Genomic DNA, 16,916 nt, shown 5'->3' with positions numbered 1-16,916 from the left:
CAGATTGTTACAAATCGGAACACCCCTTAAGACAACACGACATTAATTTAAATATTGAGTGTACTTGTTACTTGTGTGTTGTTTATCTGATTCCTAAATTGTTTGATTGTGCATCGAGGCCAAAACAAATCACCTCTGCCTTAGATGTAATGGGAAGAAAATTCTTATGTGCATTGCTCCGCCTGGAAAATGTTTGAATTACAATTGGAATCATTTTGGTTCCATTGTCACATTCCATTAAAACCATCTGAAAACTGAGGTTATTACTGGGTATTTTAGCTAAACGTCTTTGGCTATGGTTGGGAAGTTGGCCCTTCGCACAGCCGCAGGAAGACCAAGATTTGTCATCAGGATTGTCTTCTCTTGGAAAGACTGGCTTCCTCATGCCTCAGAGATCTTCCTACACTACAAAGATAAAGATAAGAAAGAAGTAACTAAGGATAGCCAGATATTCTAAGTTACTTAGTTCACTCATTGGCACTTTCAGATAAAGAAAGGAAAGAGAATGACAGGTCATTGCAGGACACACTTTACCTGGCCCCTCAGCCAGGGATTATTTGGCAGGGATTGACCTTACCAGTATCTCAGCTACCACCAACATAGCACCCAGCCTCATTTGGAATGCATAAATTTCCCTGTCCTCATGGACAGTGCTTCACTAAGGCAGTGTCCCTGGAGATGTAGTTGGAATGTGCCAGTCCTAAATCAAGTAGAAGAATGCAGAAATCGTAGCACTGTTGATTGTAAAGAATGTTATGAAATTTCTTTAAGGACAATGACACCACTGCAACCCAAACATTGTCAGCAGCATTGTGATGCACTGGTTTTACAGTTAGCCACTTGTTATATTTGACAGACTTGCGGAGGTTACTTCAATTCCAGGGATAGAATTGTTGTAATACCTTCAAAAGAACTTCCTTGAGAGCTGCACCTCTGTCATGCATTTGCCAGTAGACACTTAAAGCTTCTTCATATAACATAAAGAAACAAGTAAAACAAAATGTAGTAAAACTGGGTCCATTAAATTTTCAGACATAAATATATGTGTATATTGCCAGCAGCTGTCTCTCCCTAACTCTTTCCCCTTGTGTAGGGGTTGGCAACCCATGTGGTGGGTACCATGCCGAACTTAGCTGGTAGCCCTCGTCTTTGTTGACAGTATTGTCATGGAGCCTTATTTCAGTAGTGTTGTAACCCTCTAGAGTGAGCACACATAATCAAACAGCATGTGCCTGCGTGGCCGGCCTAAAGGGGTCAACTCACATTGGCACAGATGGCGCAGGAAGTGCTGTGCAGTGTACAAAATGGCCTTATTTATGCCAGCACGCCGGGTCATTGGCCAGACTAAAATTTATGTAATGGTTGTATGCTGACCTGTTAAGACTGTACTTTAATGTAGTCCATGTTAAGAGTTATTGTACCGATTCCTCTTCATCCATTTTCTTGGTATATCCCTTCATGCAAAAGTGGAGTAAACTGTAGTTGGTGTAATTCTGATATTGTTTTTCTACAATGTTACAACATTTTTGATAATGAGAAGGTATTCTATTCCACTTGTCTCATTTCTTGGTCCACTATGGCCAGTGTGTCAGTAGAAGAAATTCTTCAGTCTCTCGTAGAACAGCAGTGAGCTCTCACAATGAGCAGCGGTCTCTCCAAGACACTAAACAATTCAGCAGCATCGTTGATGTGCCAGGGTTGACCACCATTGAAAAGCCCCCACTATTTCACCCTATAATGATTCTGCGCAACTTTGGGAATGGTGTGAAAAATACGTTAGTCAATATTTTCTAGCTTTTGAAGTCACCTACCACAACATGTGTACAGCTTTCTTTCAGTCATGGATTTCTCCTAATGTTTATCATGTTTTGTGTCAGCTCCTCTTCAGAAACCTGCCTGTCTTTCTGTTGATGAAATGTGTCAGTTGCTGTCTAATTATCATTGCAAACATACTCATGTTATTGCTGCTCGCATTGAATTATCCGTTGTCTAAAGTGGCTGCAACAATCGTACAGAGCTTGTGCAACAGAACTTCACGGGCTTAGCCACCATTGGCAGTTTTTTTACCGAAGCTGACCGGAACTCAAATTCTGATTCAATGATTCATGATGCTATAATATGCCTGGCTTCAGAGAAGGAAGTTCGTGAGCATGTTTAACAATGTGAAAATCCCTCTCACAGATATTTTGAACATTGCCCAGTCCTTTTAAGCATCTAGGGCTGAGGAAATCAGATGGAAGCTTGGCATAAAGTATCTGCTGTTTCTCCTTCTCCTCCTGAGTTGCTGCCAGTTAGCTCCCAGGTGGAAAGACAACTTTGCAGCCATGCAACTGCAGTTTCCATGTCACATGAGGCAGCAGCTTGCTAAGCAGCAGCAGCCAGCATCACAACAGCAGCCAGGTGCTCTTTTCCTGTCATGCCCTTATTGTTTCATTCAACGTGAGTGGGCCATATGCCCAAAGCATTGGGAGGCATACAACCTTTGGGGGGAGGGGTCATTTCGCATCTTTGTGCAACTGTCAGCCTCCTTCACCAGACATGAACAAGGATGTGAACAGTGCTTCCCAAGAGATGATAGCCCCAAACTAACTGTACATTAAAATACATGTTACAGACAAGACAAGAAATTAAAAATGCAAATGGACATGCAACAGTGACTTACTCCCTTCTCTACATGGATCTTGGATCACCGGCATTGTCTCCTGTCTCTCACCAGTTGGTGAATTACAACAAGCAACAAATACCCATACTGAGACAGTTTTCTTCTTCCGTAGTGCATAAAGAAGTTGTTCGGCTTTTGACCTTCCTAATAGTGGCTGAGGCCAACACTGAAAACTTGTCTGGGTTAGATGCATTAAAATTTTTGGATTCTCTATTTCTGACACAGTGCATCTGGTATCAGATCAAGTTCCGTACCAACAACTGGATGTGCTCTACTTGGAATATTCCTCCCTCTTTTTGGAAGGTTTAGGGTGTGCTGTGAGTTTCAAGGCTCACATCGCAATGAAACTGATGATGCACTCCTGTTCTTTTCGTGTCCACCCAATCCCAACAGCTTCACGAGTGCAAAACAGATTGGAACAAGGTCAGCTTATGTCTTGGGATGTTATCATACCTGCCTCCTCTAGTTAATGGCCTATTCCGTTGATACTTGTCACAGAACCTAAGTAACCTCCAATCCAATGATTAGGTGGAGCGGCTGGTCCGTGGATTCAAAACCCAGATGAAAAAATATGTCACTCAGTCTCCTCCTGAGGAAGCCCTGGGCACTTTCTTGAGTTCAAATAGGTTCACTACTGTTGTCAACCATAGCTCAGCAGAGCGGCTTCACGGCTGCCAGCCCTGTACACTGTTCTATCTACTCCGGCTGGTGCCTGGCCACCCACCAGCACCCACATCACAGCGATTCCATCTGGGCCCAAGGGTTTGGCCTGTGCTCTAAGTGGATACCAGCAGTCATTCATCACTATTGAGACAACCGCCGCACCTCCAGTGGCTTGGTGTCCTGACACTATGACCAGTTCTGCCCACATTGGACTGCCCACAGCCAGAGAGCCCTCCGCACCGCCCTGACCCCTACGGTGCAGTCCATGCCCCCCTCTGGCCTCTGTGCCATCGTCATTCTGGGTGCCGCCACCACTGGGTAGAGCAGCCCCTGTTGCTGCCACCGCTACTGTCACCACCATCTTCTCTGCCTCCTCCATTACAGATTGCGTGCCTGGATGTGGACATGGATACAGTGCTTCCACCATTAGTGCTCCTTATTACCTCTTGCAGAGGAGTGGGCACCACACCTGTCCATGCCCATGCCACTTCAGGCCATATTCCCCTGTGATGGCATGACACATGCTCCAGCAGTCATACCCTTCTGATGAAGACATGGACATCTCCACAGTGAACACTTTTCCCCAAGAGAGGAGGAGTGTTGTAACGCTACAGAGTGAGTGCACATAATCAAACAGTGTGTGCCTCCAAGGGCAGGCAAAAGAAGTCGCCTCACATTGGCATGGACAATGCAGCGTTTTATAAGTCGGTGCTCTGGATTCTCAGCCATGATGGTTGTATACTCACCTGTTAGACTGTGCTTTATTGTATTCTATGGATAAGAGTTATTGTACTGATTTGTACTTCATTCAGTGTCTTTATGTTACCCTTCATATGGAAGTGAAATAAAGGTTGGTTGGTGGGAATTCTGATGTTGTGTTTGTATAAAGTTATGACAAATAGATTATTTAATAATGCTCTCCCAACAGTCATTAGCTCGGCACAACAATTTTGTTTTCTCAAAGTCAAACATAAGTCCCTCAGTGAGGCTCTTTCCTACCACTGCTGACACCTTCATGTCCCAGACATATGATTCTAAACTGTTCCACGCAGTGTTGCAGGATGCAGCGCTGTGTTTGCCTGATGTACTGAAGGCTACACTCTTGACGGATGTTATGTATACTGGGTATTTCCAGTTGCCAGAACCAAGCATATCTTTTTTTAAGATTTCCTTGATGTTTTTGTTTTCCAAGAATTCTCGCAGTTTTGGCTGAAGGAGGTCCAGTGCAGGGGATAAAAGTAAGTTTATCTTCCACTTTCTTTACCTCTTCTTTGTAAGTGGTTATATCACTCATTTTCTTTAATGCAAATCTGATCTGCCTTTCACTGTAACTGTTTTGGCAAAACACAACTTCAAGGTGTTGCAGCTCAGCTGGTAGGCTGCCTTTGCCATTAGTGGTACATGCCCTTTGAACTAGAGTCGTTACAACAGTATGCCACTGCACCAGATGATGACAGCTCTTTGCATGACGATCTGCATTGGTCTTCTTTGTTAGATTGTGTTTCCTAGAGTAGTGTCTGCATTTCTTATTATTAGAATGTCTAAAAATGGCAGGCATCCATTGTGTTTTAGGTCTGGCGTGAACTGTATGTTTTGATGGACACCCTTCAGATGGTCCAGGAACACATGGCCTATGAAGGTGTCATCCAGGTAATGAAAGAAATATTTAGGTTTGAGCTGTGCATTTTTAGTGCATTCTCTGCAAAGTGCTCCTTATAGAGACTGGCAATCCCAGGCACAAGTGGCAAGCCCACGGCTAGTCCATTAATTTGCTCGTAGAACTCCTATCACATTTAAAGTACATTGTTATGAGCACATCTTCAAATAGCTTCACTGTTTGGGGCGTAAAATGATCTACTAAGAGTACCAAGGCATCTTGATGTGGTACTCAGGTGAAAAAGAGATATTACATCGAAGCTCAGTTCTGCACATGGTGACTGCAGTGTCCCACCATGACTATCAAATGTGAGGCCAGATATTTGGCCACTTCATATGTCGGTGCATAAATGATGTTGCGTATTAGCCACAGTGATAAACAAACCTTTATGAATTTTAGGCAGTCCGTACATTTATGATGGTGCTGTAGCCTCTAGACAGATTTGCTTTATATCTTCTATTGTTATGTGTGACTCATGAAACAAAGATTCTTCTTTTCAAAAAGCACATTTTAATGATTCATGTGTTCTACAACTCCATAGTGTTATATCATATAGATAATTTCATTTTTGTAGTTATAATGTTATCTGGATCATACATGGAAAATGCCAACTTGCTTGATGATCATGATTCCATGTTAAACTGCAGATCCCCCATTACTTCCTGAAAACTCATTCAGAGGACAGTTGAAGGCTAATTGCAAGGATTTAACAATTATAAATTAATCTTTTTAATACTTTTATTTTTCAAAATTAGTTCTTATGTACCACTTTTTAATTTTTCTGCATAAATAGTCTCCTTTTTGGTACACTTTTTTTCTGCAAACCAATGTTTTAATCCCATTTTCAGATCAAGTATGAGAACTAGACTTAAGCCAGTTGGGCAGAAGTTTTTATACATATGCATTGGTCATGAAGTTCTGTCGACTACAAACTTCCTTCATTGCCGCAAACTGTGTGAAAGTTACATAGTGACAAGTGTGACCTGTAGACTAGATGTTCAAGCGAATGATCAAACAATGGAAACTTCACGTAGGACAATGAAGGAAAAGTTAGATTGCTACTTACTGTAAAGAAGACACATCAAGTTGCAGAGAGGTGCAATTAAAAGGCACTCACATAGTGCTTTCACCCACAGCCTTCATCAATAAAGAGGTGCACGCACACATGCGCGCACGCCCACACACACACACACACACACACACACACACACACACAAGCAAGCAAGCAACCTCATGCACACACGACTGCCAACTCCCCCATCTCGGGCCAGAATGCAACATCACATGGGATGCAAGCAGCTATCTGGAGGGGGTGGGGAAGGGGAAGGGGAACGAATTGCGGTGTATGGATTGGGAGAGAGACAAATGGTGTCTGGTGGAGTGTGCAGGGACTAGACTGTCAACAGATGCAGCGTCAGGAGGTTATGGGTCTGAGAGGTGGGGAAAAAGGAACAAAAAAAGGAGAGGAGCAGGGAAAGATGGGAGGACGCATTGGCAGAGGGCTGCAAATAAACAGGGTAGGACATAAGAATGGGAGGCGATGATAGGACAGTGTGGAAACTTGTGTGGAGGGTGTGGGGACAGTATGCTACTTTAGGTTGAGGGTGGTATAATCACAGGAGTGGAGAATGTGTTCTAAGGATAACTCCCATCTGCACGGTTCCGAAAATGTGATGGTGGAGGGAAGGATACAGATGACTCAGGTAGTGAAGCAGCCATTCAAATCAAATGTGTTACGTTCAGCTGCATGTTGTGCCATAGGGTGGTCTACTTTGCTCTCAAGAATGGTGGCCTTTCATCCTCATCAACAACTGGGTGGTAGTCATACCAATAGAAAAAGCTGTGCAATGATTGCAGCAGAGCAGATAAATGACATGGCTGCTTTCACAGATGGCCGCCCCTGATGGGGTAGGATAAACCTGTGACAGGACTGGAATAGAAAGTGCTGGGTGGGTGTGTATTGTGGGCAGGTTTTGCGAGTGGGTCTTCCACAGGGATATGATCCTTGTAGCAAGGGATTGGGATTGAGAGTGGCAGCCTTTGTTAATGCATCCTCCCGTCTTTCCCCACTTGTCTCCTTTTTTGTTCCTTTTTCCCCCGCATCCCTGACCACAACCTCCTGACGCCGCACCTTTTGGCAGTCTAGTTCCTGCACACACCACCAGACAGCATTCGTCTCTCTCCTCACCATACATTACACTCCCTTTTTCCCCTTCCCCACCCCCTCCAGATTGCTGCTTGCATCCCACGTGATGTTGCATTCCGGCCCAAGAAGGTGGAGTTCACATGTGTGTGTGTGTGTGTGTGTGTGTGTGTGTGTGAGAGAGAGAGAGAGAGAGAGAGAGAGAGAGAGAGAGAGAGAGAGAGGTTTACATGCTTGCTTGCTTTTTCTTGTGTGTGTGTGTGTCCTGATGAAGGCTGTGGCCAAAAGTTTTGTCTAAGTGCCTTTTAATCATACCTGTCTGTAACTTGACGTGTCTTCTTTATGGTAAGTAGCAGTCTATCTTTTCTTACATTGTTGTTCAAGGGAATGACTATGCCAGCCTTCAACCATGAATTGACTATCACCAGTGCCCCCTCAACACTCCTTTTCTGCTCTGTATTGGCATTCTTCAGTTTGGGGGTGTTGTAGTGGTGGTACCACATGTCACATATGACATTTTTTGCCAAAAAGCATTACCGTTGCCCTCATTTCTCATGAGAAGTGTGTGAGAAACAGGAGCTCAAGTAGCTCTCTTTCTTTCTTTGTTATTTTGAAAAGTTTGCAACCAATGAGATGACAATTTCTGAAATCCCGACTTGTGCTAAATGACTGACTGAACATTTCTATAACTGATTTAAAGTGTCAGAGAGATTTCAAGGACAGTTAATCACCAGCCACCTGCATTGTCATGATGGTATGGGGACATCTAAGTGGACCATGTTTTCAACACTTTCATCCTTTCTCAACCTCCTGTCACAAAGGGAGGGCCTGATGAATTTCAACGGCATTAACATTCGTATTAAACAGAATATTTTTTATGATGCATTAAACGAAAGAAGTAATCTCTCTCTCACTCTGGTACTGCATACGAGAACAGTGGAACATCCCAAGGTCAGCACTCCACTCCAGGCACTGCTCTACATGTGGCTGTAGAAGCACAAACATCTGACTTTTGCAGTGAGCACCAGTTCACAAATGCTCTTATAGAACCATACCTAAGAAAGCATTTTGGAGTTCAAACTAGCTTTAAGTAAATGATTTCTTCTTCTCCTCCTCCTCCTCTCCCTCCCCCCCTCCCCGCCTCTCTCTCTCTCTCTCTCTCTCTCTCTCTCTCTCTCTCTCTCTCTCTGTGTGTGTGTGTGTGTGTGTGTGTGTGTGTGTGTGTGTGTGTGTGTGTGTGTGTGTGTGTGTGTGCGTGCGTGCAGGCACGCGCGCACACTTGTCACTTGTATGTGTGTATCTAAAACAGTTGTTATATTACACATCCTAAGTACCTCTTTGACAACAAAACAAGACAATACTATGACAACTAGGGCTTTGTAACTGGTTTTCCTTCTAAGCATTTTTCAGCATACCAGAAACCATTTTGTGAGTGGTGTCCACATTTTCTGGAACTGTGACCAGATCGCTGATTCTGGAACAATCTTATACTTTGATGATAAAATAAGAAGCTCAGTTCTTACATTTTACTAGAAATCATATGGAAATGTCTATTTTTAGGTATGTTTTTTAATGCAGAGAACATCTGTAGCATTATTAATTTCCAGAGATATTATATTGTATGAAAACTAACACCATCTACTGCTAAAATTTTTGCAGCAGTTGATAATGTCGAAATCGATTCCAACTTTTGATTCCTGCTCAATTCTGTACATGTTAATGCTATAATGTCACGTGTGACTCAGAGGTACAGACTGTGCATTGCATTCTGCCAGGATTTCTTTAGCCAAACTTATAAAAAGGAAGCAGACATAGGGCTCCTATTTGCCTTACATGGTCTAAATCTAAATGTGTACCTGCTGTACGTAGGTTAGGTGCAAAAGCAGCTGAAACCAACACAGGTTAATGAATTAAAAAATGAGAACGTAAATTGTGACTGGTGGCTGCAAATCCTTTCTTAGAAATACTACAGGTTTTTTTAGTCATGTCATTACGAAAGTAATACAAATCCATTCCTTGTGGAAATAATTACTTAATAACCGTTAATTTCTGCACTATGATTTATAATTAGCAGCTGCCACATTTTCTTCACCAGGAGGCAGATTGCTTGCCAGTGACAATAAGGCAAAGCTTGACAAAGAAACAAATGAAAATTAATACCAATTATTACACTGGTTTTATTTTGTTGTGTCTTACCTAAGACAAAAGATGAATGGTTAAAAAAATTATTCATTTTATTTTAGTTGCTTTTTAGGCAGCAATCAACTCAAGAATACCTATATCTTCTTTGTTTTGCATAGAATTTGTTTATTCACCACTGTAACATTTGTTAATTTTCAGAGCATTATGAGTGTTTGAAGATATGGATCCACATAGATGGTCTGTCTATGGTAAACCGCAAGAGTTCCCTTCAGGACCTGTACAAATGCTTGCAGAAGAGTGTGAAGGCCAGTCTCCAGTTATCAGAAGAATCTTTAATTAAGCAGCTATCCCATGATTCTGGAGACAGCTCAAGATTTTCATTGCCATTACCGTTTCACTTTATGCCCAAAAACTTTAGCCATTTTGTGACTTTGGTGTACCCCAAAAACTCAAAAGATGATGACCTTTGTAAGTATCAAATTTTTCATAACTTTTCATTTTCCTTTGAAGTTTTTAATATTCTTAAAATTAAATCTCGTTGATTTTTGATGACTTCTTTATCTTAAAGCCATTTAAATTCAATATTTTATCATTGAGTACTCTGAGCCAATAGTAAATACTTCATTTTGGTATAGAAATTGTGTATATATTTAGGATTAAAGGTGACAATTAACAAAATAGTAGAGGTGTTGAGGCATTGACAGGCACATAAATCAAACTGAAAACCTCTTCTTTTTTTTTCCAAGCTGAAGTGCACACATCCCCCCCCTCCCACACCCACACCCACACACAGTATATTCAACCAGCACAGTGAGTGTGTGGGCGGGGGGGGGGGGCAAAATTATAAATACATAAAATATAAAATAATAAGAACCAAAATCAACCAATAAAAGGAAATATAAAGTGTTAGAAAAATCATAAACCTTAAATAAAACCAACAAAAAAGGCAATCTAGCGACCAAAGTATAAAAAACACCAGCCTGGGGGGGGAGCATGCACTTTAGCTCAAAAAAGCAAATTTTCAGTTTGATTTACATGGCTGTCGATGACTCCATCTGCTACTATGTGTGTGTTGGGGGGGGGGGGGGGATGTCGTAGCTTATAAAAGACTTGTTTGTCTTGCTTATGCGCCTATTGACAACTCAAAAGTTTTCCTATATTTACATTCTATCATGACTTTCCATTACCATAGATATCGTGTATTGATACCAAAATACTGCATTTTGTAGTACACAATAAATGTTTTATGCTTTCTGCTATGTGAGGACAAACTCAGTTATCACTGCGAAGCACTAATAGCATTCATTAGGATGTATATTAGAATAGTCTCATAAACAGTGCTTAACTAATAAGTTGAAGTTAAGAGAAAATGGCAGGTGCAGGACCAAACAAGTTTCAATAAGTCTTCAATATTTTTCTAAATAGAGGCAGAATATTTTTGCTTTCTTGTTTTGATATTAAGCTGGGATACTTCAGTGAAATAAATGAAGGCAACATTAAATTTTTCACCCAATCGAATGTCCAAACTAGTTTTAGATTTTTGGAAGTGTAGTTTGCTCTCCTACAAAGGATACCACGAAAAAGTTATAAATTATTTTTAGTTATTATTCTTTAAGTGTTCCAACAATTCCTGTGATGCTACTCCAAGGCATAATATTTTCGAACAACACTGTGAATGCTTATGAGGACACCTTCTGATCTTCATATGCTCTCCCTCATTAATTTTAATATCAAATCAGTAACACTATATATATCAAATATATAATATCCTTTCTGACAGCTTATATGTATGCTGCAACTTAGGAATTTCAATGGGTGATGACAGTGTTAAATCACCCTATATATTGTATCCTAAACCTCTTGTCAAAATCATCAAAGCATCAAAACATTTTACAAAGAAAACAAGGCTTGTATTGCAGGTAATCTTGCTGCCAAAATTGTGAGTAATCCATCGCTTGTGTGTGGGGCCATTTACAGACATGTGTAAGTCTTTGACTCCTGTCCATCTCCTGGTCCATGTGTTTGTTTCCCATGTCTCTTAAGATAATTTTGAACATGCACCTCTCCATTCTTCACTGAGCAGCTTTCAGCTTTTGAATGGTTCCCACATTAAAAGTCCACGTGCTTTCCTCTCTACCTCAAAGAGAACCCTGCTGCCTAACAGTACAGTATTTTGATACAGAAGATTGAGACATCATGATAACAATGGTTATGATGTTGTGGAAAGAGCACTGCTGTAATTGACTTCTATAGAGAGAATAAAATATTAGTACATCTGTTGAGACTTCAGTTGTTAACTCATTCACTCAGAGCTGTTGAGCAAATAATGTGTGAAATTGAAATGCATAATTAATGGAGAATGAAGCTTTCAGATCACAGCAGTGTGTCCTTTATAACAAAACTTCCTGGAGGAAAAAAAGGTTTGTGCCAGATTGGGACTCATCATTTCATGGCATTTTGACAGTTGTGCATTACTTAAAGTATGTCTCTTTGTTCCTTTATATGCATTCTGAATGCTGTAATATGACAGTAATAACTCTGTGTCTCTGTTCAGCACAGATTCGATCAGTTTTGCATCAACAATTTCATCTCCCAGATGATAAGCCTTTCTTCCGGCGGGCAAATGCATTTGTTTTCCGTGATGATTTACCAAAACCATTTCCACTGATTAATCCACATGAAGGCCTCAATCCTTCAGGAGGTAAATATAGACAAAATATTGTGTGCCATTTAACATCATTTAGCAAATATTGGTAATAGTAGTTATTTGACAGTAGTTCATACAATGATTTGTTTGACACTTTTCTTATATGAAGTCTAATGCAGTACAAATTTATAGTTAAAGGTGGAGAAGTGGCTGTTGTTCGGGGGCTTTACAGTTATCATCACTACATGCAAGACCGAATGGATGATGATGGATGGGGATGTGCCTATAGGTCACTTCAAACAGTGGTGTCATGGTTCAGGTATGTTATGTAACATTCTGTGATTCAGTATTGTGACTGTAAAGTACACATTTTATGTAGTTAAACTTTCTTTCGCAAAAGTGATCACAACTATAGAGCATGAAGACATTAGCTGTTACAAGGCAGAGATGAAATAAAAACATAAATTTCTGATTGCAGGTGGCAAGGCTATACTGACAAACCAGTACCAACGCACAAGGAAATTCAAGAATGCCTTGTTTCAATAGGTGATAAACCATCATCATTTATTGGATCAAAGCAGTGGATTGGCTCCACTGAAGTCAGCTTTTACTTGGAAACAGTACTGGGTGTGACTTCAAGAATTTTATCAGTGAGCTCTGGTGAGGAGCTTGCATATCAAGGAGGGGAGTTACTGGAACACTTCAGAACTCATGGGACTCCAGTAATGATAGGTATGAATTTAGTTAGCTCAGTACAAAACAACTAGATGCATCTATTTAATTGATTCACATTTTTACATGGTAAATATTAATGTGTTTGGCGTATAGCCTTAAGTTCACCTCTGCTCAGTACAAAACTACTAGATGCATCTAATTAATTGATTCACATTTTTAAATGGTAAATATTAACGTGTTTGGTGTATAGCTGTAAGTTCACCTCTGCCCTTATTCTCATAAGAATTCATTTATTAGCCCATGGAGATGAAAGATGAAAAGTCACTTTGCACAAGCTCAGTAGCCTCTAAGATGGCATATTCAGCTAAGAAAGCCAAGTCCGTGCCTAAGAACCTAACAGAGAAACATGAAATCCCAGATGTCTGATTTTCATTCGGGACCATATGTCCAAATCCTAGATAACTTTAAAAGTATGATTGCTTCTGAAAATATCATGATACAGGATACATTTCATGGGTGAAAAGACTTTACTCTTAGAGATTAAATCTGTGTAAAAGTGATGGTAACACACAAAACAGGACAGCCTTCAGTAGGATGCTTAGCTCCTTGTATTCCTTCAGTCTGTGCAAATTTCTGTAGAGTCATGTCACAAGAATACCGCATTCTTGAGAGTTGTCCTCCAGAGTTATCCTGCAGGAAAAGGAATGCTGATAATGAGCAAGCTTTATCAGGAAAGGGGGGAGAAGCGATTCAGTTACAGAGTGTAAGCACTTGAGAAGTAGAAAAGAGGAAAAGGGATGTTGGGAAAGGGCAGAGAAAGAAGACTGTAATAAGACAGATAGAGATCGGTTTTCTAGACTATAACTGAAGTGAAAGGAAGAGCCAAAGTCAGTTGAAAGAAAAGAGCAACTAACAGCATCAGAATGATAGTCAAACGATTCAAAAGATGAATAGAGGGAAGATATTGATTAATAGAGCCACTTTTCGTGAGTTATTGATGATTTATTGATTGTGGCCACTTCTTCAGCTCGTACATTCCGTTGGGCCCGCAGCATAGTGTACTTTGACATAATGAAAATGAAAGCACTAAAACTAGCTGCAATAAGGTAATATATTCAATATTTTACAAGACAGACCTGTTTCAGTTTAATTGCCATTATCAAGTGACCTGCAAAAATAGCATTGGTAAGATTATTTACACATAAATTATGGCTGTTTAAAGACACCGTAGAAACAGTGATAGCAATCCATCAAGCTTCTATGTACATCTGAGAACTCAACACTACAAAGCTGAGGAAACTGAAACTGTGTTAGAAATTAAACAGAATACCAAAACGAATAATTATGAACATTCCCAAACTAAAGCTGTACATACTTCGTAAACATATAGCATCATAGTAAATAACTGTCAAAATATTTGTCAAAAATATATTTTTTACATTTTTTAACTACAAAATATCATACTTACCTAAACTTGTGAGGAAAAAAAATTACTATAGATTCAGTATGGTTGTCATTTCCTACTCAACATAAGTACCAATCCAAGTGTAAACATAAAACCGCCATGATTTTTGTGTAGATAATCTTACTGATGTTACTTTCGCACATCACTCAGTAATGGCAATTAAACTGAAACAGGTCTGTTGTGTAAAATATAGAATATATTACATTATTGCAACAAGTTTTGGAACATTTATTTTCATTGTCTTCAGATTTTGTTGACACTATTGTTTGGTACTCGATGAAGACAGTCATATTGAGTATCAAAACTGACATTATAGATTATTTTCTGTAATTATTTATATTTGTCAGCTGTTGATGCTTGTAAGAAACTGCAATGTTGAATGGACTTTTCAAAACCTGTGATTTTGCAATTGTGCCTTTCAGCAACCACCGGTCATTTCTGAGTGCACACTTTTCTCGTGTAACTTCTTAAGGTGGTTGGCTAAATATATGGAGTGAGATGGTGCAGCTGTTAGGATATTGAACATGCATTTTGGATTCAGTGATTTAAATCAGTATTTGGCAATAAAAATTTAAATTTTCCAAGGTTCTCCAAAGTTGTTTAAGTCAAAAATCGTTCCTTTGAAAAGGACTTGGTTGATTTTCTTCCCCATACTGCACCAATTCTTGCTTGTACTTCCTGCCTAATGACCTCGTAGTCGACATAACATTAAATCCTGTTACCTATTCGTACTCTGTGTAGGTAATCTTGTTCAGTATCACTCAGCACTAAGTGTTGAGGTGACAAGTGGAAAAATGGCAGTTACAAGTAGTCAGTAACAACTAAGTTCTTGTCGTAAGATCAATCCAGAGCAAATACAAATGAGAGAGAACCATAACGCAAGCAGTTGAACACTGTATCTGATGAAACTGCTGCAAACCTAGGTAAATGATGATAAGCGAAGGTGCACACATATTTAAGTGCAAAATTCTGCTAAAGGGCACACCCATTGTACTCTTGTCTTGTGCTATTAACAGAACCACGAGGAACTGTGTCTACGTGGCAATCGTGAAATCTCGGGCTCCGTATGAATGCTGCTGCGTGGCAGGGAAAAGGAATCGCCGTCAGATCACACTTATTGACAAAAGAGATGTTGTTGGGGGCATAAGAGATTGATCAAATCTTAAAACTTGTTGTCCTTAAGTGTAGTTAGAGGACATATTTGAATTTGTCAATTTTCAACTTTCTTAAGCTTCATCTTCCTTTATTTTAACAGACTGATTCCAGCAGAAGTGATTAACCAATAGAGCTTCCAACTTTTTGTATACTTCTGAGTAATCATTGTTTAGAGAGGAACTTTCAAACTATGAAATGTAATTTATATCAGAATATGTTATCAGAAATTGATCAGTTCCAAGGACAAGTTGTGCAAGCACTGTTTTTCTGAATGTTCAGTTTTGTGAAAAATCATTTATATTACACACTGAAGCAGTTGATTAATAAATGCAGTTCTTCAGGAATATGAGCTAGAGGAGCATTATAATCTGTTTATTTAATCTCTAGTTCCTGGGTGAACTCGCTCAGACTTTTTTAGTGAAATTTGCCGTTACTAAAAAGGCCACCATCAACCTGGTTTCCATTTTCCACGCTAATGGTGTTTGCAGAGAACATACCATGGAACATGCGTACCAGATAGAGAGCAGAAAGTTTAGATGTAAGCACAGCACCTGCAGCCTTCATGCAGAAAGCATTCTTATGCAGAGCATTAAAAACAGTAATTCATAAACCACTGAGCTACATTGGTGGTTCAGGTTTGCAGGAGAGAGGCAGGATCATACTGTTTTATAAAATTTATAATTCTTTTGAGGTTATATGCCTTACATTAATCTCTCTTTCAGGTGGTGGTGTCTTGGCTCATACAATCATAGGAGTCCACTATTGCAATGAAACTGGGAATTTGAAGTTTCTGATTCTAGATCCACATTATACAGGAGTTGATGACCTAAGTATAGTTCAAAGTAAAGGCTGGTGTGGATGGAAAAGTGTTGAGTTTTGGTCAAAAGGGGCTTTCTATAACTTATGTTTACCACTGTGCCCTGTACTTATTTAAGTTATACACATTCTTTCAACTGTAAAGACTGGGCATGTTACTGCTGCAAACGCTGTATTTCCTGTTCAGTTTTATAACCTTTCAACACATTCTTTTTAATGTTGATGTTCTTTTGTCTGTGTCAGTGAATTGCATTTGATCTTGCATACAGTTTTGAGTGGCATGAATGACTTCATATGTCTTGGTGTTAATCACCCAATTAATATATTTAACCTTGAGAAACTATGTTTGCAAGGCAGTTATGAAATAGCTGTTGCTGGTAACTCTGTAGACTAGTTTTCCATATCTGAAGGCCATACATACTCATCTTCCTTCATTATAAAATGTGGGTATTAACACTAATTTTTCTACTCATATATATTACTTTGAAAGAAAAGTATTGTGTGAAAAAAATGTGCTATGCAGGATAAATGCTTTTAAAAGAACTGTTTGTAAATAGTATCCATCATTTGTAAGTTGTAACATGTTTGATTTCTGCAGTTATAACTGCATTTCTTTCTAAAATTATTTGTTGACATTTTTATATTGTTATTTGTGTGATGTTTTATATGGTATTGTTCTATATTTTTCACAATGGATATTTAAGTTGTTGGTGTAAAATAAAATATTTTGTTTGTGAAAAATTAGTCTGATTTTCTGCTTTCTGGTAGTACCGTTAATTCTTTGCTGCCAAGAACAAAACAGGTTTTTTTTGTGAAAAAGGAAATCATGGTAAAAAAATATACCAGATGAGTTACACACCATCTTCAAACATTTTTGTAATGCACAAAAGA

At 39.5% G+C, this 16,916-nt stretch overlaps 1 protein-coding gene across 1 annotated transcript in view; it reads left to right on the top strand.

The window, feature by feature from the left end:
* LOC124622414 (ufm1-specific protease 2) overlaps nucleotides 1-16,713 on the top strand; it is a 77,002-nt gene extending 60,289 nt beyond the window's left edge. Inside the window, exons 6-10 of the mRNA XM_047148104.1 lie at nucleotides 9,466-9,735; nucleotides 11,822-11,968; nucleotides 12,107-12,233; nucleotides 12,393-12,646; nucleotides 15,932-16,713. Of these exons, the coding sequence (XP_047004060.1) occupies nucleotides 9,466-9,735; nucleotides 11,822-11,968; nucleotides 12,107-12,233; nucleotides 12,393-12,646; nucleotides 15,932-16,143 (1,010 nt within the window). The 3' untranslated portion in view covers nucleotides 16,144-16,713. The remainder of the gene's footprint in view (nucleotides 1-9,465; nucleotides 9,736-11,821; nucleotides 11,969-12,106; nucleotides 12,234-12,392; nucleotides 12,647-15,931) is intronic.
* Nucleotides 16,714-16,916: the final 203 nt, after the last annotated feature.

This window comes from Schistocerca americana, chromosome 7 (genome assembly GCF_021461395.2).
Source record: "Schistocerca americana isolate TAMUIC-IGC-003095 chromosome 7, iqSchAmer2.1, whole genome shotgun sequence".
Classification (NCBI taxonomy): Eukaryota; Metazoa; Arthropoda; class Insecta; order Orthoptera; family Acrididae; genus Schistocerca; species Schistocerca americana.
The sequence above is the reverse complement of the archived record's forward strand: the minus strand, read 5'-3'. Positions and strand labels throughout refer to the sequence as shown.